The sequence below is a fragment of the Mesitornis unicolor genome, unplaced genomic scaffold (assembly GCF_000695765.1).
Source record: "Mesitornis unicolor isolate BGI_N332 unplaced genomic scaffold, ASM69576v1 Scaffold47104, whole genome shotgun sequence".
Lineage (NCBI taxonomy): Eukaryota > Metazoa > Chordata > Aves > Mesitornithiformes > Mesitornithidae > Mesitornis > Mesitornis unicolor.
In genome coordinates, this window is record NW_010180289.1 from 3036 (window position 1) to 26381 (window position 23346).

The 23346-nt window shown below is 37.2% G+C and overlaps 1 protein-coding gene across 1 annotated transcript; it reads left to right on the forward strand.

Moving 5' to 3' along the window:
- Positions 1-4060: 4060 nt before the first annotated feature.
- On the forward strand, positions 4061-21564 carry ATP1B3 (ATPase, Na+/K+ transporting, beta 3 polypeptide; the record flags this gene model as incomplete). The annotated part of the gene is made up of 6 exons (XM_010183050.1): positions 4061-4189; positions 8739-8846; positions 10720-10907; positions 11636-11686; positions 17490-17576; positions 20495-21564. Coding segments are annotated over 6 exons (734 nt in total), but the record flags the coding sequence as incomplete, so codon positions are not given.
- Between the last annotated feature and the right edge of the window lie 1782 nt (positions 21565-23346).

Genomic DNA, 23346 nt, shown 5'->3' on the forward strand with positions numbered 1-23346 from the left:
GATTTAGCATTCCTCACAGATAGTGCATTATTAAACACTCTGGCATCACTGTCTGCCTTTGCAGTAGGAGCACTTACACATCACATCCAAGTTGTGAATCGGAGAGAGACGCAGCGCTGCTTTTTTCTTTGTATCATGGCAGATGAACAGTTCATGTAAAAATTCCTGCACAGCCAGGAATATGACTGCAGTCAAAATCTTACTAAGCTTTTCCATGATACTGCCTATTGTAAGAAATAAATATTTGAGAACTCAGTAGAGTATTTATTTTTCATGACACCAGTTGCTCTGAAGAAAGAAGGCTTGCCTTTTCTTGTTGCAGGTCTCGGGAAGCTCTGGTGGTACAGTGCGGGTATTTTGGTGATTTGTTGTTTGTGGATTTTTGTTTGGGGTTTTGTTGTTTTTGGTTTTTCTGTTTTAAATGCTCAATCATGGCACTGAGCACTGGCTTTTGCGATTCTTCGCAAGTGTTGCACTTGACAATTTTTATTGTCTCCTGAAGTGTTTAGCCATGTTATATGTGGATGCCTGACTCATTGTGAAATAAACTGTAACACTGTGCTGAGGTTGTATTTCTTCCTCAAGTCTTCCTTCCCTATTTCTTCCTCTGCCTCCCTCTGCCATCCCCAAAATTTGGTAAACAGTAATTCCCAGGTGTCTAGAGAATGAAGGTGAAACACGATTAGTGCTTATCTAATATGTATAGTTATGTTAGCTTAAGGCAAGGAAGTCCATCCTGTAGATGGACTGGAAGTGTCGATGTTGCTGACATTGGTGGCAGTCACTAGTAACATTACTTGGGTATTTAAATCCTACTGGTTAAAGATACTGAAGAATGATCTTGCAGGTGATGGGATCAATGTGACGTGGAACCCAGCAAACTGTAAAGACAGAATTTCATTTTCATTGTTGCAGTGAATGTTGAGTAGCTGCTTCCATGTCTGTTGTGAGAGTGTTTATATTGATACCTGTGTGTAGCTACCTATGTAATGCATATAGGTAGATCTGCCAATATGGTTTGTGCCAGATTGGTATGCTTTTTATCACTTTTGCCATGTAAAGTTTGGAAAGCTTTTATTCATCATGAAAACAGTGACCAGGTATGTGATATTTTGCATTCACCAGAGTCAGAAATCCTAGTTTTCATAGTGGAGAAGTGTTTTGATTCCTGCAGATGAACTCCAAGTGATGATGGCACCAACACCTTGGTTCAGAAATAGCAGTTTTACAGATTTGACTGTTGCTTATTGATGTGGTTAGGATATGAAGGGGTTTTGGTACTGTGATGCCCTGCAAAAAAGAAGAGAAAACCAGATCATAAAACAAAAAAATCAGCTAGGTAAATTGTAATGCAGAATTTTGGTTTTGGAGGTTTTTCCTGTGTGATAGTTTTAGTGTCAGACAGACAAAGCGTTTGGTGTAGCAAGATGTTCTGCAGCAATTGAATTGAGTTGCGTGTTAGATGTGGCAGCTGTACTTCCCTTGGGGTGAATGTGGAGGATAGCTTTGCACTGTTACTGGGGTACATCTCGTTTCCTGACAAGAAGTCCAGCGTTATGTGAAGTTATTTTGGCAGGGCTTCTTGACAGGTTATGGCTCATTCACTGCAATTAGCTTAGGATAATTAATACTAATAGGTTCACAAAGAGCAGCTTACTCAGTCTGGGGCCACTGGAATTTGCAGAGGGTTTGTTTTTTCCTCTCTTTACTGTGGCAAAGTAGCATAAAGGGGGCAGTTTAGACTGGTGGTCAGTGCTCTGCAGTGCATTTTCAAGCTATATTAAAATAAAGATTAAAAATAATGTGTGTGTGCGCGCACACGCCTTTTGCTGTACTTGGGGAGGTTAGTGGAGTTTCAGTGCAGTGAACAGACACAGTCTTCCTAGCCTTGTTACTGCTGCACCCGGTGGGTGTGATGTGGCTGGGAGGGACAAGGACTCCAGTGCACTCCAGTTCGCACTGCAGTCTCCACCACGGAGTCGACTCCAGCAGCCCCCTTCCCCGCTGGAGTAGGGAGGCTGTGTAGGTGGGCTGCCAGCATTGTCTCAGCTGAGGGAGAAAAGGAAGAGAGCTGCAGGAGGCTTGGATCAGCTCTTCAGGGTGCTTCAAAATGGGCTCTAAGGCCAGTGTTGCAGATGTTGGAGTACTGGTCCAAAGCAGCACTGTACTTTGAGCCATGTCAGTTTAGAGGTACACCGCTGTGGTGCTGTTATGCCCATCAGTAATAAACAAGTGGGCAGGAATTTTTTTTTCTTTTTTTTAACCTGGTGAAGTTAGGCATCATCTTTTGGAAATTAAAATACAGATGTATTCTGAAATAGCTTGGTGAAGATGACTTCCCCAACTTTCTTGCTCTTATGCTAATTGCCACAGAAGATGCTAGTCTTATCTTAAATGTCAGACTTTTTTTCTGTTCTCCTGGAACTGAATGATGAATGTCTTGGTCACTTGATCACTTTTTAGAGAGTTTGATGAAAGTGTATTCAATAATTGTTTAACTTGTAGGGATCAAAACGAGAGCTGACCAAAGGTTTTGTGAGGGAGTTTTGTTGTTTGTTTTTGTGATGCCCAAAATACATTGGGTATTAATCAGAAGATCATCGCTCTGTTATGGGTCCAGTTAAAGCAATTGTAAGCTTATAGGTAAAGCAAATGGCTGGTGTGCCAAATACAGATGCAACCTCTGTAATGGCTTCTGTGAATTATCCACAATTAGTATTTCTACTGTTTGTTTTTATATGTTCTTTTCAACTTCTAAATAGCCTTAGAAATAGTTTATAATATCTGGCTGTCTTGTTCATTGTAGAGTATTACAGGTAGCAGCCTTGTAACTAGAATATTTTATAAAAATTGAATTTGCGTCACTGTTCAGTTATGATTTGAATTAGAAGGGTTTTGAAGATGGCTCTTTGTGGAGGCATCCAAATTCGTCAATACCTGTATAGCTCCCATTCCTTCTGACGGTGATTATGCATGTGTCCTTAAGTCTCGAGTGTTCAGTCACAGCTCAGATGCTGCAGCTGTTGAGTCCCTGTAATCTCTAAAGTAAGGTTTTAACTTCGATCTGTCCGTTACCTTGTCTTTTCTGTAAACAACTGATCTGTGTATGCAGAGCGCATGTCTGTGCATGTGTAATGAAAATGGGGGGTGGGGGGAAGATCAGGGACGAAGATAAAAACACTTAATCGCGGTAAGTTTTCAAGCTGTTTTCCGTAGTGTTCTCACCTAGCTATTTTTTGCAGCTGGGTGATGGAGAGGTACAGCACTGTAATAGGCTGTTTCATTGAGGCTGTTTCTTCAGGTTTTAAGGATCTCCGCTAGCAGCCGTCAAGTCGAAGCTAATAACATCTGAGTAATTGGTGATTTCCAGGAATGTTGCTGTGTCCGCCAGGTAGATTGGTAAAGCAGGTGGATGTGTTAGGAAAGACTTCTGATAAGTATGGACTTAAGCATGGCTTGGTTTGTTTTTAAAAATATGCAGCAGAAAGCATTTTCACCTGAAGAAAGTCTTGTAACAGTGTGTAGGTGTGAATGAATGCTTTGTGTGGAGCTCTCTCAAATATCAACTGTTACTAAAGCACCAATCGCTTCTTACCTGTTCTGGATCCGGTGTAATTATTTTATCTTTTCACTCAGTTCTTTTGTTTTTTCTGTGACCTCTTCCTTTCCAGATGCAGAACTGTATTCCCTTAAACAAGTGAAAACGTTTTGGTTTTTTTTCCCTGAGGGACTGCTTAGTCATCTTTGCCAGCTTTCCTATGTAGCCCACAGAGTGGTTTTTAATGCTTCTCTGTTAAAAACACAGATGCCAAAATACCATGTAAATTTTAAGAGCCAGAAAGCGTGAAGAAAATGTTTTTACATGTGTTATTCTGCACTGTGCAATACTTATGTATGTTAGGGGCATATTGATTTTATAACTACAATTACAAGTGGCAAGGGATTGGGGCGAGGAGAGAGCAAAACCAAATGTTGTATTGCATATTTCCCTTTTTAGTTTTCAAACTAGGTAGTGGAATTATCTGAAACAAAAATAGTAATTTTAGCTTTTTCTTTGCAGGTTTGATCTTACTATTTTATCTGGTATTTTATGGCTTCCTAGCAGCACTCTTCACATTCACAATGTGGGTTATGCTTCAGACACTGAGCAGCGATATACCAAAATACCGTGACCGGATCTCTAGTCCAGGTAACAGTGTATTCATTTTTTCATAAATCTCTGACTTCACAGCTAAGTTTCATTTGAGAGTTTGAAGTATGAACTACCTATGGGGAACTGTGATTATTACTCAGTTACACGTTTCAAAGGCAAAACTTTGAGTGAAGCAACTTATATGCGTTTATAGCATAAATTCAGTCAGTAGCCTTTTGTGTGTATGTGCTAACTTTTGCTGTTTCTTCTTGAAGTTCTTTTCAGTTGAATTTGTCATGTGCGTAGACCACAATTTTACCTGCACATCCACACAACGTGCTGTTGTAGAAGTGGGATTATCATTAAATCAAATTGCTTAATCAAATACTGTGAGCCAGTCCTCTTGGATCAGATGGACCTGTGATAGTATTTGATACTTTGAAGAAGGCACGGGAAGGCTGTTCTATGGGGGTGAACTGCTCAGGAGAGTGTAAGGACTATTATACGAAGGCATTTCCTAAGTTTTCATGAGAGTATTAGCTTTCAATCAACAGGAAATGTCTGTGAAGTCCAGGGGCTACATAGAGAGACACTGAAGAGAGAGGGTCCTGTTTTGTGATGAGGCGAAGACCAAGTAACGTGTAGCTGCCACTGAAAGTGATGTCTTGCTTCCTGGAATGACCGCTTCCTTTGCGTACCTGCCCAGCCAGTCCCACTGTTGGCTGGTTCAAGACGCTATATGTAACAGGAAAAAAACCTGCACAAATAAAACTAATGTAGTGGTTGCCCTTTTTTCTTTTTTTTTTTTAAATTGTTTTTCCTTTTTCTTTCCCTTTTTTTTTTTTTAAATGATTGGTTTAAATATATCTCAAAAATCTGTCATTATAGGCTCTGTTTTGGTGGATCTCCGTATTGGAGAAAAAGTAAGGATTTTTACTGTGAACATATTTAAAAGATGTGTCTGCATACTTTAACAACACCAAAGAAATTACTATTCTCTAGTTAGTGTTTCTGGAATGTGTAGGTATTTGATGTGTTTATGCAACGTAAATGATTGGGCCATCTGAAAATTTGGTATCTCAAATTTTATAACTTGGCTTAGAGACCAAATTTATGTTTAAAACACACCAGAAACTAAATGACCATGCAATATTAATGTTTCAGTGAAAATTAGAGGATACTATCTTGTAAAATACTTTTCCCTCTTTTATTTAACTCCAAACTCTTAAAATTAACCAGCACCTTGCAGCTGCATCAGCACTTAAGATAATACAGTAGACTTTACATGAGCAAGTTGCAGTTGGGCCAATATGATAAATGTCTCTGGATTCTGAACAGAACTTGTTTTAGTGCAGGGTTCAGGCCTTCTCTAACAAATATCCGCTTATAAGGGGTTCTTGAAGATTTGTGCTGTTTTTTCTAGCTAAGAATAGGCTAAATTCTAGAAATATTATTATAATAATCATCATTATTACTACTATAACAACAACACAACCTACTTAGTTAAAAAAAGGGTGGGGGCTTAGTTGACCATTTCTCCCAATTTCAGTTGTTGTAGTTGGAACTTTGGTAGTGGATGGAGCTGTGGGTAGCTGTGACTTAATACTGGACTTGAGTGATGTTTTTTCTCTCTTGCCTTTCTCAATTCAGGGTATTAATTTTCCTTTGTTTTGAATTAAGTTACAAGGGATGTTTGTTTAAAACAATAAGTATGCCACACAATTAGATTTTAATTTAAGAATTCCTAAAATGTTTTGTTTATTAATGAGGTCTTTAATTACGCATACATAAAAGTTAATGAAATTGCTGTTTTAATGTTTCTCTTTAACTCTGTCATTTTTCACTTGCAGTGAAACATGTCATGTTCCTGGCTGTAAAACTTTAAATTATAAAAAATTCTGCGCACAAACCTGGATGGTGTAGGTCAAAGGTTTTACTCTTGTGTTTAAACATACTTGGAAATCTCACAGTTGATTTATTTTATAATTTATATTTGACTTGCATTGTAAACTGGGATATAATGGTATCAATCAAATTCAGATGATTTAAAAATGGGGGGTTTTTAAATCCTTCTTGGAACTGTAGGATAATGTAATCTATGTTACAATCCTAGATGTGATCCTATGTTGAGGCTGTTAATTCTGTTTCTCTAGAAGAGCCCAAATCCTGCATTTCTCTCAGTCTGTGCATCAGTCCTTCAGATAGCTTTTTCTGTAGAACTGACAGCATGGTCTCTCGGCAGACTGAGATCTACTGGAATTGGAGCAGTCCCTTCCTCTTGGGATGTTTTTGAAGTTCCCCTGAAGCAATAAATCTCTTCAAATTACTGCTTCATTCATTGAGGACTAGTTTAGTTACTTTGTCATATTCACTTTGAAAAACAGCATCTAAGTCCTTCATTTACAGTATAATTCTATAGGTAAGTTCAAGGTCAGGTCTAGTGGGAGGTGTCCCTTCTCACGGCAATGGGGCTGGAACTGGGTGATCTTAAGGGTCCCTTCCAACCCAAACTATTCTGTCATTGTGATACTATAGAAACAATCTCTTCTCCCTCAAGATCCCTTAGTGTATAAAACCCCTGCAGCAATTTTCAGCCCTGTTACTAATGGTCTTGTATGTTGTTGAATCCCAGTGCGGAGGCCAGAAGATGACTGTAATGGCGCAACGTAATTTGCAGTCAAAAATGGTATTTGTAGTTTTATATGGACTGTCAGTACGTTAAGGAATTTAGTTGTGGCTTGCCTGGAAATAATTTAACTGCTGCTAATGCAGAAAGGAAAATTTAGGATTTATTTTAAGTAACTGGTATTATTTAAATACTGGTATTATTTCTCACTTTAAAGTATTTGTAATAATTTCTGCCTTCAGATGAGAAGCTTGATCATTTCTATAGGTGAATCCTTAACAGATCTGGGCTGCTTAATTGCGCTTTCTGTATGCTTTCCGAAAGATTACTGTGATTGATTAACTAAGTAATGTATTAAGAATCCAACACTAAGACAACTTAGCCAACTTTATCTTCCCACTGTAGCCTTACCTTAGATTTTTTATAAAGAAAGACAGATTTTACTTCTATTTTTTAATTTTTGGAGTTGAGTTTTCTGTCTTAAATGTGATTAATTTGGGAATCTAGTTTTAATTGGTTTTGCTGGAGAATAGGAAACTACATGGCATCCTAAGCTGATACAGTAAGTTATGGCTGTATTTGCAGCTTCTTCCCTTATGTCAAATTTGATGTTGACCTAACTGTTTTAATATTTTACCTTAGAAGAAAACCAATCTGATAAAAAATAGATTGTGGTTTGTTGATTGTTTTTGTTTTCTTTTGTGGGACTGCAATGTCAGTTCTTAGCTGTAGTTGAAGAGACAGATGCATGGACACTTATCCGTTAATCACAACTGCAGGGTTTTTATCCATTCTAATTATTTATATTAAGTATGAATTACCTTAAGGTAGTGTGAATAAAGCAATCAATTGTACACCCTTTTTAAAGCAGGTTTAATCTTTTCTGTGACATCTGGTGGTGGTGTGCTATTTCATCTGCTACAGAAGCTGTGATGGCTAATGCTAGCATTAGGTATCGGTGTCAGTGACGACTCCTGGTGGTACGGGACTGTATGTATTAGCAGAGAGTGCACCTTTTGCTTTCACCTGCTACAAAAACAATCCCTAAGATTTAACTGTACCTTTCTTTACCCATATTCTGGGAAGAAGGACAGTTCACCTCTGTCAGGGGCCCAAACTTCTTGTCATCCTTCAACACAAAGCTGGCTTCAGCATTGAGTAATCTGCATCCTTGTTTCTCCTGCCGGTCCTGGCTCCCTGCCTGCAGATTGCTCCTGGGCCAGCACCTGCAGCCAGCAGCTGAATGCAGCCAGCCGTAGGCTCCCAGTGCAGCAGACGGGGACCCCTGACTGTGTCAGTGTCCGTGCAAGAAGCCAGGGTGTCAGCTCAGGAGTGTTCGTAGCTGCCACAGCCTAAGGCATACCCCTTTCAAGTGACACGCGTACAGTGGTTTAATGACGTTTCTTGTGTTCTCCATGAAACAGATGACATCTAAACTTTCTGTCTGAGGAAGAGGAGGAAAGGGATAACAAATACCTTGGCTTGTCTGTTTGGATTGGGAAATCTTTCAAGCCATCTTTATGCGTTATAAAGTTTTAAAAAATACTTTGTTTAATACAGTCACTTCACTCTATATTGCCTAAAGCTTTGAAGCATAGTTTTAACTGGAGGTATTCTGGGTGTGGTTTTGGCTATTTTTGAAATTATTTTTAAAGTTTAATTTGCTGATTTTGGAAAGTGGGAAGTAAATCGGTAAAATTCTTTGATTGAAAGTGATTTACTTGCTGATTTTGCTATTCCTAATCCATGGGGTTTGGTTTATGAATTGCAGTTTGGGTTGAGTTTAAGTATTAATTAATGTCATGTTGATTATAACTGACTTAAAACACAGAATGCCTTCTGGTACTGTGGAATATAGGAGTAACATTGATTCTCTACAGATAAGTATTTTCCAATTTATGAATATGCTTTTTGACTAGGTTGGAGTGGTGTGGGGAAGAGAAGTTGTTCAGTTCTTTACTTGCACTTTTTCTTTTTAAGGACTTATGATTTCACCAAAGCCAGACACCGCATTGGAATTTTACTTTAACAAGAGTGATGCCCAGTCATATGCAGAATATGTTTCTACACTTAGAAAATTTCTTGAATGTAAGTTACTTACAACTGCCCAAGCAATTCAGGAGTCTTAATGTTGCATGCATTAGTTTCCTTTTTTGCTCGTAGTTACCAATTGCTAATGAAAAGTGATGCAAGTTCAGGTTTAGTCTAGATGTGTGTTATTAAAGTATGTACTTTGCAGAAGAGGTAAGTATCAGTACCTATATTGGACAGGGATCCTGAGCGTTAGGAACAGTAGAGTGCATAATGGAAAATTTTGGGTCCTAGTCCAGTGTTTTGGTGACATAATTGTTTAAATAACAACAAGATGTAGAAATTGTGTATGCCAAACGATTTCAGTGTAAAATTATATAGGTCATGTATTTGGAGGCAAAGTTTATCAAGACTTAACTGATCAGTCTTCATCTAAATGGCCTGGTAAATGAGTGAGAATCCTTTAGTCTTAAGAACTTGAGTGTTTGCCTGTTTAAAAAATGAGGCATACAAATTAATTGCAATTTATTAATTTTCACCCTGATACACAGTATTTACATGCAGAAATACTAAAACACTGAATTTAGAACATGGACAAAAAGTAACACAGGAAAAGAGCGTAAGATGGCAAAATCACTAGTTTAAATCATACATTATAGTAAGTTTAACCCCTCAAACGTTGTAAGTCAGAATTGAGGAGACGCTGTAAATTCTCACCTGTGTGCGTGAGTAGCTTTGTTAGCTACACAGGCTATACTTGAATCTCTCTGGATTCATAGTTTTGGTGCCTACTAAAAGGTTTTCCTTTCAGAGCTCTGCCAAGGGTTCCTGGGAGGAATGTTGCATTTCATAATTACCTGCCTCTGCTGCAGTTCAGAGGGTTTTGGACTCTCGCATTGAGGATGATCTTTCGTTACCCTCCTTCCATTTCACTTTGTTTATGCCTAACTGGGGGTGAGGCATAAGGGAGGGGAACAGAACCACAAAACATGATAAATGTGAATAGGTGGGTGTTTGTGACAATGTGATCTTGTGAAACACAAGAAAGTGAGAAACAACTTGGGATGTTAGAATAGTGTCAGTTACACTACCTGATGTAAACGTAGAGGCAATTTACACACACAGAATCACAGAACGTTAGGGATTGGAAGGGACCTCAAAAGATCATCTAGTCCAATCCCCCTGCCGGAGCAGGAACACCCAGATGAGGTTGCACAGGAAGGCGTCCAGGCGGGGTTTGAATGTCTGCAGAGAAGGAGACTCCACAACCTCTCTGGGCAGCCTGGTCCAGTGCTCTGTCACCCTCACTGAGAAGAAGTTTCTTCTCAAATTTAAGTGGAACCTCCTGTGTTCCAGCTTGTGCCCATTACCTCTTGTCCTATCATTGTTTGTCACCGAGAAGAGCCTGCCTCCATCCTCGTGACACTCACCCTTTAAATATTTATAAACATGAATGAGGTCTCCCCTCAGTCTCCTCTTCTGCAAACTAAAGAGACCCAGCTCCCTCAGCCGCTATAAGCCATTGAAATACCTGAAGTTTCCCTGTGTGTTTATAAAAGAAACATGTGCAAAAGGAAAACTGGTTTAGTTTCCAGGTTAAAACTTGATTGTTTGTCTTTAAATATATTATTTTAGAATACATAATTACTTTATGTACAGAAATTAATAAAGTTGTGATTATATGATTCGAAAAGCAGGAGAACAGTATTTCTTTTGTAGTACTCTTTTATTCTTTCATTCAAGTACACTTGATAGGCTTTGAAAGAGTAAGTGGTTGTTAAGATGGATGTAAGAGACATACTTATCTGAAAATAGTCCTTTGAGAAAACTCTTATAACAACTATAAATTAGATGTTTACTTCGGCTTCTGCAGTTTTTGGCCACTTGTATGCTTTATACCATTGATTTACAAGCTATTTGTTGTCCATAGCGTATGATGATTCAAAGCAATCCCAAAACATAAATTGTACACCAGGAAGGATTTTTGATCAGAATGATGTTGCTGTTAAAAAGGCATGTCGATTTAACCTCTCTGAGCTTGGACAGTGCTCTGGAAAAGAAGATAAAACCTTTGGCTATTCTAAAGGAACTCCCTGCGTGCTTGTGAAAGTGAACAGAGTAAGTGCCTACTTTTTAATTCTTTCTCCCAGCCACCACTATACAAAAAATTACTGTAGAAAGGGACTGAAATATGTGTTCAGTTTGCTTCTGAGGACATTTGCATTTCTGGAATAGCGTTATTTACTGAAATGTCTAGCAATTCATGTGTTTCAGAGAGAAAAATGACATGAGCTTTTTGAGCATTCTAATACTTATTGACCTTCATTATTTGTATCAAAATACATGAAAACCCAGTTTTAGGGATTACAGTGCTCTTTGGTTTTTGCATGCTGTTCTACGTAACAGATTCTAAAACACTGTGCCGGTACAGTGTGTTTTTCTTCATGTCTGCATTCTAGAAGTATAATTAGAATGTCATGCATTCTGTAACTCCTAAACTGTGCACAGTGATGGAAACTTTACTGAGTGAATAAGTACTTGACTTTTCAGTGATGTTATCGACTGCTTGAACTGCTACCTGGTTTGAGGCATTAATGCTACATGCTGAATGTAAAACAAGAAAATAGTTCTTTCTGTGGCCACTACAACTATTTGAGCTTTAACTTAACAATGCTTTAATTCTTAGTCCTAGTCTAAAATTGTGCTTCATGTGAAAATGACACTGGATAGATTTGCTCCCTGCATGAATTCTATCCTATTAACTGGGGGGAAAAGTTCCAATTCAGTCTGTAAAAATGGAAAAGGGAAGAAAATCTATAAAACTATATTTTAACTCTCTCCTTTAGATAATTGGATTAAAACCTGAAGGAGAACCACGTATACAGTGTACATCTAAGGTCAGTTCTGAATGTAAGAAAAGCATGTAGCTAATTTTCTTTGTGATTAGGATGAAAAGTGAAGTAATACTTTGTCAGAACATTAATTTCACCCCCTTTCTTGTTAGATTTTGTACTTTTATTTTCATCTGCTGTATGTCTAGTTTATTTTTAGTTTATTTAATTTTGTCAGTTTACTTATAACAGTACTTTTTTGTTGCTGTTCTTTCATCTTTAGATGTATTTGAGCTACCCGACTTGCTTTAGAGTCAAGGAAAATGCATACATATAATTTGTGGTCATGCTTGCTTATTTATTTCTTTATTGTGAGTTATGTTTTGTTTTCCCATTTCATAACCTGTATTTTTATTTTTTCTCCATGCTGCAAGTGCACCTTAGACAATTATATAAATGATGGGTAAGACACAGTGTGGAAACTGTTGTTACTGTGCAAGTAAACGTTGCCTTTAAGTAAAGTATAAACTACTTATAGTAACGGCTAATGTATGCATACTTGTTGTGTACCAATGGATTTACACAGTTTTATGGCAGCTATAATGATTACGTTGACTTCTGCGGATTTTTCCTAGACTGCTTGGGGAGCAGTGAAAGCCTTGTAAGTTAGTAGCAGAAGCAAGGGATGGAGTCAGGGCTTTTAGCTTGAGGTGACTGATAAAAATGTAGGCTGGGAAATTTCAGTAATTAATGGGAGAAACACTGTAAGAGTTTCTGCCTTCATCCTAGGTACCTGTGGTAGGCGTAAATTTTAATGCTTGATTTTTTTGGGGAGTGTTTGAAAGTTTTGATCTCCGTGTGAAAGTCCGTCAAAAGTAAAGGTGATTCCTCCTCTTATTTGAGACTGATTTCTTCATGTCTGTGCTTAAAAAAACGTTGTTTTGTTGGAGGAATTATTTTTTCTTTAGACTAAAGCAATTAAATTCCTTCTACTTTTCCTAGTACTCTTTCTTCTTTGACTTCTCTAGTTTATGATTTCTCATAATGTTGCATCCTAAACTGCACAGAAGTTTTCCTCTAGTTGAGGTAATGTTAATGACAGAATGTCATCCCACTGGAAGTAATAATGTCTCTCAAGGTGAATTTGCCATTTATGATACACTGAGTTTTTATTTTAATCGTTTCACTGCTGCTTTCTTTTGGTTATTTCCCAGTCTGTATTTGTACGTGTGATTTCTTGTATTTCAGAGCGTTTAATTTCATGTTGCTATTTCTGGGACCCTCTTCTGTAATTTTTCATAACCATTTTAATGGGATTGAGTTCTCCAAAGTGTTTTGAACTACTTACAGCTTGGTGCCATCAATAAATGAAACTTTCTTTTACATCTTGTGTTTCCTTATTGAAAACACTGAATAGGGTCCAGGACAGTCATCTTCATTTCCACCTGAAATGCCTTGTGAGGTGTTGAGAACTAATGTTCAAGTGATTTATAAAATATTGATGATGATCCTATTTTATGATGACTGTATTTCTTCAGCTTCCTTATATGGATGCTCTATGAGACAGAGGTAAAAGCTATACTAAGCAAACCACAGATTATGCTCCTTCTTATCCTCTTAGCTGATTTCACTAGCGAAAGACTAAATTTGATGACAACTTGGTTGATCACAGTGGGGTTTCTTGGTAATGTTTTTACCCTTTGAGATACTTAAAATGTATGTTATGGTGTGTGTCTTCTTGCGTCCTCTTTCTCTTGTATGAAGTACTGCTTTTTACCATATCCAGTTAGAATTTCTCTGATTTATACAAGTGTGGTGTTTAGTAAATTTTAAGATTATTAATCTTACTATTTCTTCAGTGACTTCCAGGGAAAATATTTGTCAGGCTTTGCCACTTTGAATGCATCTATTTTGTCTTAAATTAGCCTATTCTTGCCATAGCTCATAATTGATTTACCTGCTTAGGAAAGCTTAAGTTTTGGTTACAATTCATTCTTGTCTGTGGACAACAAAACAGCATCAACAGCTTTCATCTTGTCATTTTGTCCTTCTTTCTGTTACGCCCCTTGCTTATTGAAACTCTTCCTTTAAAATTAAAGGAGTACTCTCTTTACATCAGCTTATGAGGCCTTGTTTCCAATTCCTTTGTTGTTTCTCTGCCTCTTTGGCATAGGAGTGCTGTATCATGGTCTCTTCTGTAGTGGATAAGGTGAATCCTTGCCTGGAGAGAATACCGTGTGGCCTTTCTGGATCTTGTTGATGCAAGGATGTTCACATCATTGTGACCTTCTTGTGTGCACAGTGGAAAGATGGAGAAGGATAAGCCGATAGGCTTTTGTACGTTTTCAGACAAATTTATATTTGTACTTTTCTATTGCTTCTCTTACTCAGGATGTTTACCTAGTCCTTAAGCAACTGATGTGTTCTGTTGCCATGTTTTGTTTTTGATTTTCCTTCTGTGTTGCTGTCAGCAAACATGGATTAAAAGAATTCAGGGTGTACTGCAAAGTTTACTCCTGGTAACACGCATTTCTGAAAATAAACCCTGTGCTGGATATTAACTTCATAGAATGTATGAGCGTATTTGTGCAGTGCATAGGACAAATGCAACTTACCAGTAATTTTAAATTTTAAATCTGAAATTTTAACATCTGAGTGATGAAGGTGATTTAATTGAACAGAGCAGAAATGCTACTATCGTATTCATTGTAGAGCAGACATTTTTTTAACTTGTAGATTTGCTGTTTACCAGTTTTTGTTTCTCCTTCATCTGTGTTTTTAGATATTTCTTGTTCTTTATAGTTAGTGTTTTACATATATTGAGAGCAATTTGGAGAAGTGTCTGCCTGGACTTATCACAATCTTGACTGTTAAATGGAAAACAAAAATTAACGAAGAGGAAAAATCTCTCAAGTACCAAATAAGGTGCATAGCTTCTGTCTGTGCATCCTGCCAATCTTTACCACATGAAAGGTCATTTAAGTTTTTCACTTTGAAATTTATGTTCTTCAAGCATTCTCCTGTGAGGTGAATCTTCTTTCTTCTCCCTTCACTTTTCCTATATTTGTTTTTTGGTTTTTTTTAATAGAGTAATTTTAGATAGATCTGTCACAAGTCAGCACACTTGATAGTTGGGGATACTCCCCCCTTTGTCCCCACACAGTGGTAGCTGTGATCGCTGCCAGTTTCTGTAGATGAGAGAGGTGGGTGTTTGCAGTGTTAGACACTGATTGCAGCTGGTTCTTCCTCCTGCGCCCCAGAGGAACTGACCTGCTGTAGTCTTGAGGATCTCCACAAAGAGAAACAGGCCAGAAGAGGACTGTGTTGCCAAGAAGTTTGAAGATCAGCATTTTAGTTCTTTAGCTTGGGGCTGGAGGTGCATAATTTCATGTGCACTGGAACATCTTGCAGCAGTATTCTTTGAAGTTAAAACTACCTTTACTGAAAACTGGTAGATCTGGTGCATGGTGGGTTTTTTGACTGCAGAAAAGAAAAATAGCCTTAATTCCAAAATCTATATATTGCAGCTGTTTAGTGACCATCTTGACTTTGTATTAGGTATCACTTTCTAGCTTGCAAGAAGGAAGAATGGCTCTATGAATGACAGTGTGCACCTTGCTATTGTCAGCATTCTCAGCATCCGAGTTACCTTGCTTTTTGTGACAGAAATCTTGGATATTTTACAGTTTCTCTGCTGCTCTTCATCTTGTGCGATGATGCCATTTACCAGTCTTGCTCAGGTTCTTTCCTTGGGTCTTTGTATGTTATTTTAACATGTGCAAACTTCTTTCTAAGACACAGTCTTAATAAAGACCCAGTAAGTGAGGTGGAAGTCTGCCTGTCCAGCTCAGTGGTCTGATTTTTAGATTTGCTGCCTGCCTTCAACTCTTTGTGGAAACTGTAAATGGTAAGCAGAAAAAGTGACACTCGCTAATGGACTGATTCTTGGAGCTTTCTAGCAAATACAGCTTGTTTAGGTGCAGTGGGTTTTTTTAGTTGTGTAGGGTTATTAATAAGGATTAATTAATTAATAAAGAAAACGCCAAACTCCATAGCAGTTGCATGAGACAGGCAGTTGCATGCCCCAGAACCTCTCTGCTATTGCATTGATAGCCTAATGCTTCTGTGTTTATGACTGCATGCATGTCTTGTGTTTAGCTGCTCCTATTTATCTTTCTTAGGTTATTCTGTATTCTGATTTTTTAACCATTATTTCAGAAATATATTTGAAAAATGAGTATTCAGCTGCATGAGCTTTAACTAAAATAAAAAAATAATGGCGAAAAGCAATTTGTTGCTTAAGGTCCAAAATATTTAATAAACTTATGTTGAGGAATTGCAGTAACTTAGGGTGCAAAGAAAGAAGAATGTGGCCATATTCTGACTAACACTATGGGGTTTTTTGAGGGTGAGAAGGTTCAGGTATGGTTTATTCTCTATTAGTTTTTGATCTTTGTGTTCCTCTTTTGCTTAGTTCTATTACTGCAGTTATCTTCTGAGTTTTGTAGTGTATCTCTAAAATTGCAGCTGTTGCATATGGTAGTATAGAAAAAACCAAAGCTGCTAATGCACTTTGAACTTGCGAATTACACTGAACAAGCAGTGATGTTCTGAAGATAAGTTTAGCATTTTGGATGGGTTGTTTTAGTGGCATATCCCTTTATCATTGTGTAATATGTTTCTCTTATTACAGAAAGTGACATTAAATGTGGGCATTTCCTACTGGTTTGAACTTGTGGTAGTTTGATATTCTGCCAGGATACACAGGTCTGAGGAATATTGTATATAGGGAGAGATGTCTGTTTATTGCTATACTGATAGACTGTGTCTAGGACAGCTCGATCATATCTAAATTCTTTGTGTATCTTACAGACTGGGTGATCCCTTAGTCAGAAATTAGGCAGCAACTTTGTAGATAGAGATAGAGATAGCTGCTTATTACAAGATTTGGGATTATAGGGGAAAGTCTAGCGTTAAGGCATGCGTATGTATGTTGTTCCTCTAAACTGATGATGACATGCAAAAACTCTGGTAACATCACCATTTTAAACTTGGGTTTCCTTTTGGGTAGCCTGTATTCCAAGGCTAGCTGGACAAATGGTAGGAATCATAGAATATGAGGAGTTGGAAGGGCCCTGGAAAGCTCCCCCAGTGCAACCCCTGCCACAGCAGGATCACCAGAGCAGTCACACAGGAACACGGCCAGGGCTTTGGGTGTCTGCAGACAAGGAGACTCCACAACCTCTCTGGGCAGCCTGGGCCATGCTCTGCCACCCTCACACTGACAAAGTTTGTCCTCATCTTCAGCTTGAACCTCCTGTGCTCCAGCTTGGGACCATTGCCCCTTGGAATATTACCCCTTGGGATATTACACCATTGCAGGGAGGGGGCAGCAGTCCTTTGTGAAGGAAGTCCTTTGTATTTTTCAAAATTTGAGGCTTAAAAATCTGGCTTTAAACAGAAATTAATCTTTTAACTTAAATTTGGATGTGCTGTTCCCTTACTGAAATATACAGGCTTGCTTCTGGATACTTGAGATTATAGCTTATATATAGGAGGTTTTTGTTGTTAAATTATTCACTGCAATGAATATCCTTTTCCCCCCTCCCCTTTTCTTTGACTTATAAGGGAAACGTGAAGGCAAGCTGGTTTGACTTGATGATTAATTTAAATACTACTGTTAACAATTCTTACTGTAGCAGATGTGTGCAGCATGTAACTGTTTGCCAAAAATAAATATTTTGGAAGTTCGCTCATTTGCCTTTTTCAAGGATCTTGCATTTTATCACTGGGTTATAATTCTAATTTTGTATTCATTTTTATGCAAGCAGATGTTAACGTCTAATTTTGTTGCCATCTCCAACCACAGGAAGAAGGCATGGTTGAGATAAATTATTTTCCTCCAGAAGGCTTGATTGACTTAATGTACTTTCCATACTATGGGAAAAGCTTGCATGTAAGTATGACTTAATGATGGTCTTCGTTTAGTAAGTGTTTTGTTTCTGTTTACATTTACAATTAGTAATATCAGATTGATTCTGAAGTTTGAGCTTTGTAATGAGGTACTCATCAGGAATATTACATATGCAGAAACTCCACAGTGCTCGATGAGATTAGAGTGATGCTTTAGCAGATGTAAGGAAATAAACTGGGCATTGTCCTAATGAGGAAGTGACCGTATAGTAGCACTGTTAAGGACATTTGCTGCTTTTTTGGTCACCGATGTCTTTTGGAATCTTTCTGAATGCAGAGAAAGGCAGGAAAAATGAACTGGTTCTGTGGATTACAGTACAGTTTCAAATACTTAATCCTTGGGGTTTACATGCAGGATATTAAGTTTACAGTTCATTATAGTACTGTTGATTTATTTCTTTGTGGCTCTGCAGTCATGTTTTCTACTTGATCTGTTTTATGAAGGCAGCAAGGTTTTTTTGTGGCAGGTATTTTTATTTTTTTTTTAAATTAATATCTTTGTTTTTCTTTGTTTGCATCATCTATGCTCATTGTATTCTGACATAAATTTTATTTTTCTAATTGAAGAACACGTAAGTTTTAAAAAACCCCAAAGCTCACTACTTCATAGACATAGAATACGTAGAGTTAAAAACTCCCAATTTCTTTTCAAACTTGAATTTATTTTTTTCTTTTCTTTCATCAACTTGTGATAAAAAAAGAAAATCTGTACCTTCTATCACATATGCAATTATACTGCCTCTTATTGACAAAGTTATTTAGTCTAGTAAGTACCTTCACTGTTGACAATTGAAGACAAAAGTACTTTTAAAACATTAATCTATTAGATCCATCGTATACCACAGTGGTTGGTTGTAGTTTCCCCAAAGTCATATTGTACTAAATTATTCATCAGTTGTTTTTCCAGAGTACTCTATACTTACTTGCAGCAGTTCACATAACCTTTCTTTATCCTCATGTTGTTTTACTAATGAGGAAGGAGTTAGTTTTTCTTCGGCATTTGCTTTCACGTAACTTATGGGTAGTTGTGTGTTTTCGATTTTGTTGGCAGACTTTTTGAATTGGTAAACCATCCTTTTTCTTAGACGTACAAGATTAGAGAAAGACTCAACCTGTGCTTCCAACAGGCAGAGTCGGCATGTACTCTGTCCCCTTCTTGGAATGAAGGAATAGGGAGGGAGACCACTGGTTTCCTAAGAAGCACAAAAATACAGCATCAGTAGACCTTGACGTGTCACGGGTAGTTTGTACCAGAGATGGGATGAAGAACTTCCCTGACAAAATTCCTGCCTTGCTGCTATACTGATGGAAAAGGGAAGATTATGAAAGGAGAGCAATGAAGTCAGGCAAAACTTAATTCTATCCCTTGCTTGACTTTGGTGATTAAGAAAAGGAGCCTTTTTTTGTTTTGTTTTTGGTTCAATCCCTTTTCATGTTCACTTTGTCATGTGGGAAAGGGGCTGTGGTTTGGGCGATTCTTGCTTATGTGAGACTCAATTCTTATAACATCAGTATATTGTGAAAAAGAAAAGGCAGTAAAGAGTTGCAAGAGGTTGAGGTATTTGGCAAGGTCTCAAAAGGCTAGATTGATTTCTCGGCTCTACAACAGAAATTTTACATTATATCTTGGTGATGAGAAGACTTCTTTGAAGAAACATGGGAATTTCATTTCTGATTTTTAGAAAACTCAGTACCACAAATGTGGTATCACCCATACAGCCAGAGAATTTTGAGGGTGCCTTCCCTAGCTGCATTTCCCCCTCCCAGTTTGAAGTTTATAGGAGCACAGGAAAACTTCTGATCCAAGGAAAGTAGTTATGTCAATCTACTTCTTAGTAGTACTTTACATTAAGATTTTAGTATGTCTTTTTGTAAATATTCTGTAGTGCTTTTATTGTTAGAGAAGTAGAGAAGATAGCCTAAAATCAACAGAAATGTATTAAGGAGTCTCTCAAGTTAATGAGGAGGAAAAAATAAAATGAACCCAAAATGTTGTTCAGTTGTAATTTAAGGCTTATACTTGTATAATATTGTAGCGTCATATTTAATCCACTGGCTTATACAAATTTTTACCAAGAAAAGAAATAATTTTGCTTAGTCAGCAGCCAGCAGTATTGACCTAAAAACTATAAATAGATTATGGAGATACTTCATGAATATTGCATGAAATGCTGCTTTAACAGTATAATAAATATGCTCTTATTTAATTCATAGGCACTTTGCAAGAGAATTCAAGTTGTCCTAATTGAGTTGCACTTGAGAAATATTGGGTTGACCAAAACCAAATTAATTCTGCATTCATTCTTAAATTGAAATTTTTGTTATAGGGAATGGAGTCAAGAATTGCAATTCTTCCACCAAATATGATTGACCAGGACACTGTCAGAATGTTCAAGGAAAGGTTTCTGTGTAAAGCTGTCACGCAGATAACACATTTTAGAATGAATTATTGCTGAACAGTGCGGTAGGATGAAAGGGAAGCTGGTTTAGTAGTACTTGTTGAATCATTCTTTTGGCAAAAAACACTTAAATTAGCAGTTTAAAAAAAATCAAAACCAGAAGAGACAGTGGAATGGATAGGAAGGAAGATCATCGTATCAGAGGCTGTTTCAAGTAGAGGTTTATGGAAAAATCAGAGCAAATGTAATAAAGAGGTAAATTCATATGCCTCTTGAAGATACTGTCTGTGACTCAAACTATGTTGAATGTATTAGTTAAGAAAAAATACAAAGAATGTATACCTGATGATCTAACTTGGGGAAAAAAAGTCTTGACTGAGGACTTTGAATGGTTGGGTTCTTAATTAGCTTTTTTCTTAATTGTTCTGATGGATTTAATGTTAATTTAAATGCTAACTTGCTCTGACATCTCAAATATTTTCCCCGTCTTTCTGTTTACTAGGCTCACTATTTACAGCCTCTAGTGGCTGTTCAACTAGCAATTAACTCCAACAGCACCAAAGAAGAAATAGCAATTGAGTGTAAGATCCTGGGCTCGCCTAATTTAAAAAACGAAGATGATCGTGACAAGTTTCTGGGACGAATTACCTTCAAAGTTCAGATGACTGAATAGCAGGAGTAATTCTCCACAAAGTAAACGTTGTGGTGTCTGTTTTGTATCAGCTGGACATGCCATTCTAGGATATGAGACCACCTTGGAGAATGTTGAGGTGGTTTATGGCATTCAGGGTAGCATAATAATATGCTTCCAAATCGTATGTTTAAAATCCCTCAAAATAAATGCCTATCCTGCTTCTGCCTGCCCCATTGGAACAGTGTACAGACTATAGTTATGTCGTAGGGACCTGTAAATAGCTGTTTTCGAACACATAATGGCAACCTTTGTCCTGTTCTAAAATGTGGTTTTATCCCCAAGTGAGTGTCTCGAGCTTAATGTGCTGTGCTGTGTAAATATTGTATTGATTTAACACTGGTTTAACTGTCATATCTTGATGCTGACACAGTTATAGGGATAAATAATAAATGGTACATGAATGACATAGTGATTTTTTTGTAAGAGTAAACACCTCCAACGTAAATTGTGTGTATGGGAGTGGGTGGGTGGATGGAAGACTGTGTGGAGATGCCTTAAATTGTAGACTGGGTGGCGTAGGAGAACCGAAATGGATTTTAAGAGTTGGTATGGATTTCTGAAAGTAAGTGCTCAACTAGTACTTTCTTGTGCTTGTCACTGTGCAAGTATAGTGTACATGTAATACTTGGTATAGAGTTTGATATTCTAGCTGAGGAATTGAATCTTCATGTTGTTAATTGCTTGCGATATGTGGAGCACAAACAAAATCTATACAATATTTTAAAACTTTTAGTTCATAAATATCAGTATACAAGAATTTAAATTGTTTAGGGTCCTGGTAACAGTTGTGCAACAGAGCTGCTTGAAAGAAATGGCCTCGCTATTGTGGGAATAGGCTTTAATTTTCCAATTAAAAAAATTCTGAAGAACCCCTGTTTTAAAAAAGAAAAAAGAGGACTGTCTCGATTAAACATTCCCATTTAATTTATATACTTTGTTTCGTTGCATCATTTTAACATGCTTCACATCTTCGTCTGCTCTTTTGTCTTGGATTTTCTGTGTATTTCCTCATCACCCACTTAGAAAATTGATGTCATCAACTGCTTTATAGAAATAGCCTATTGACTTGGAATGGATTACTTGCAGTTTAACTTAAGTATTTTTATTAATCCGGTTGCTAAAATGACTGCAAATAGACTGTTTTATTTGTGACTGCTCCTCACCATTAAATCTCAACGTTAAACCATGTTGACCCACTGTACTGGGTTATAACTTCTGCAGTCTTGCTGACGTGGGTTTGATATCGCTCCTCCCCAGGGCTTTGGTTTGGTTTGGTCTTGGTTGTTGTTTTTTTTAAGCACGTGGTCCACGTTCTGACGTCCTCTCAGTATTAAAGACCACAGCAAATCAGCATTTCTGTAAATACCTGTATGTTCTGCTCATTAGGCCTAAATTTGTTACTTAACATGTTTTTATGCCTAATTCTTAGTGTGTTTTTTAGTATTTTATTTAAACAAATTAAGTAAATGATTACTAAAACTCAAGATTCAGTCTTAATGCCCTGCTTTGATAATGTTTGAGGCCAGTCTAAGCCACGTAATTGCAAAACTTTTAACAGTTGTGCATGCTTACACTGGTGCGCAGTTGGAGGAAGCTGCTCTTAATGGGTCTTGAACAGTGTGTTGAACCTCGTTAAAAATAGATTAATACTGATCCGATACCATTCAGCATGCTTTTTTGTTGTTGTCTGCAAAAGAAAAATTGTTGTTCCTTACAATAGACAATGGGCACTTTTGTAATAATGGCATGCATTAATACTGAATAAGAATGTTCTTTCAAAGTATTCCAGTACTAATGTTTTAAATTATGCACTTTTAGACTTTGATACCTGGGTTCTTGAAGATACGACTAATTGCTTCTCTGTATATTAATTCTGCCTGAAAGTATTTTAATGATCCTGAGGGTACTTAAAGTGTAGATGTTGCATCTGAAAATGAAAAGGACTAGCTTCATGTAAAAAATTTCACATTTGTGTTCACTTAGGAATGGTAAGAAGTTCTGGATAATCACTCAGTTTTCAAATGAGCTGATTTTTGCAACAGTTTCTCTTTCAACTTACCTATATAGACAAAGCATGAAATGGCAACTCTTCACCAGCACTTTCCAGACAGGTAGAACTCAATAAACTCCTGTTCTCCTTAGATTCTGTAGAAGTGTTGGGTTTTTTTTTAATTTTATCACATGAGGATTATCAATTGCGGGAAGCAGGGGAAAGAAAACTGTTTAAAGGCTTCAGCTATTGAAACTGGTATGTGAAGTGTATATAGGTAACAAGTCTAATGTTAAACTATTTAATTAAACTGAACTATTTCCTTATTTTTATTTCTGTGTCTTAAGAATTGAAAGAAGTAAATGATCTAGCAGTTATTTATGAACGGCTGTATTGACTATTAGGACATGATAAAATTACTAATTTTCTTTCTGTGAAATTTACAGTAAAGGTTCCTTGGACTTTATTTTAAATTACGATTAAAGATTGAAATTTATAAACTTCTTAACAGAAACGTCAAATATTTAACTTCTATAGTGGTAAATATTTATCTTATTGGGTAACTTTTAGTGCCTTCGAGCCTGGAACAAGGACTTTTAAACATTGTGAAATTTCCGGTTTCACACCATCGTGAAAACCTACTTGTTCCAATTGAGTTGAGGTACCTTCT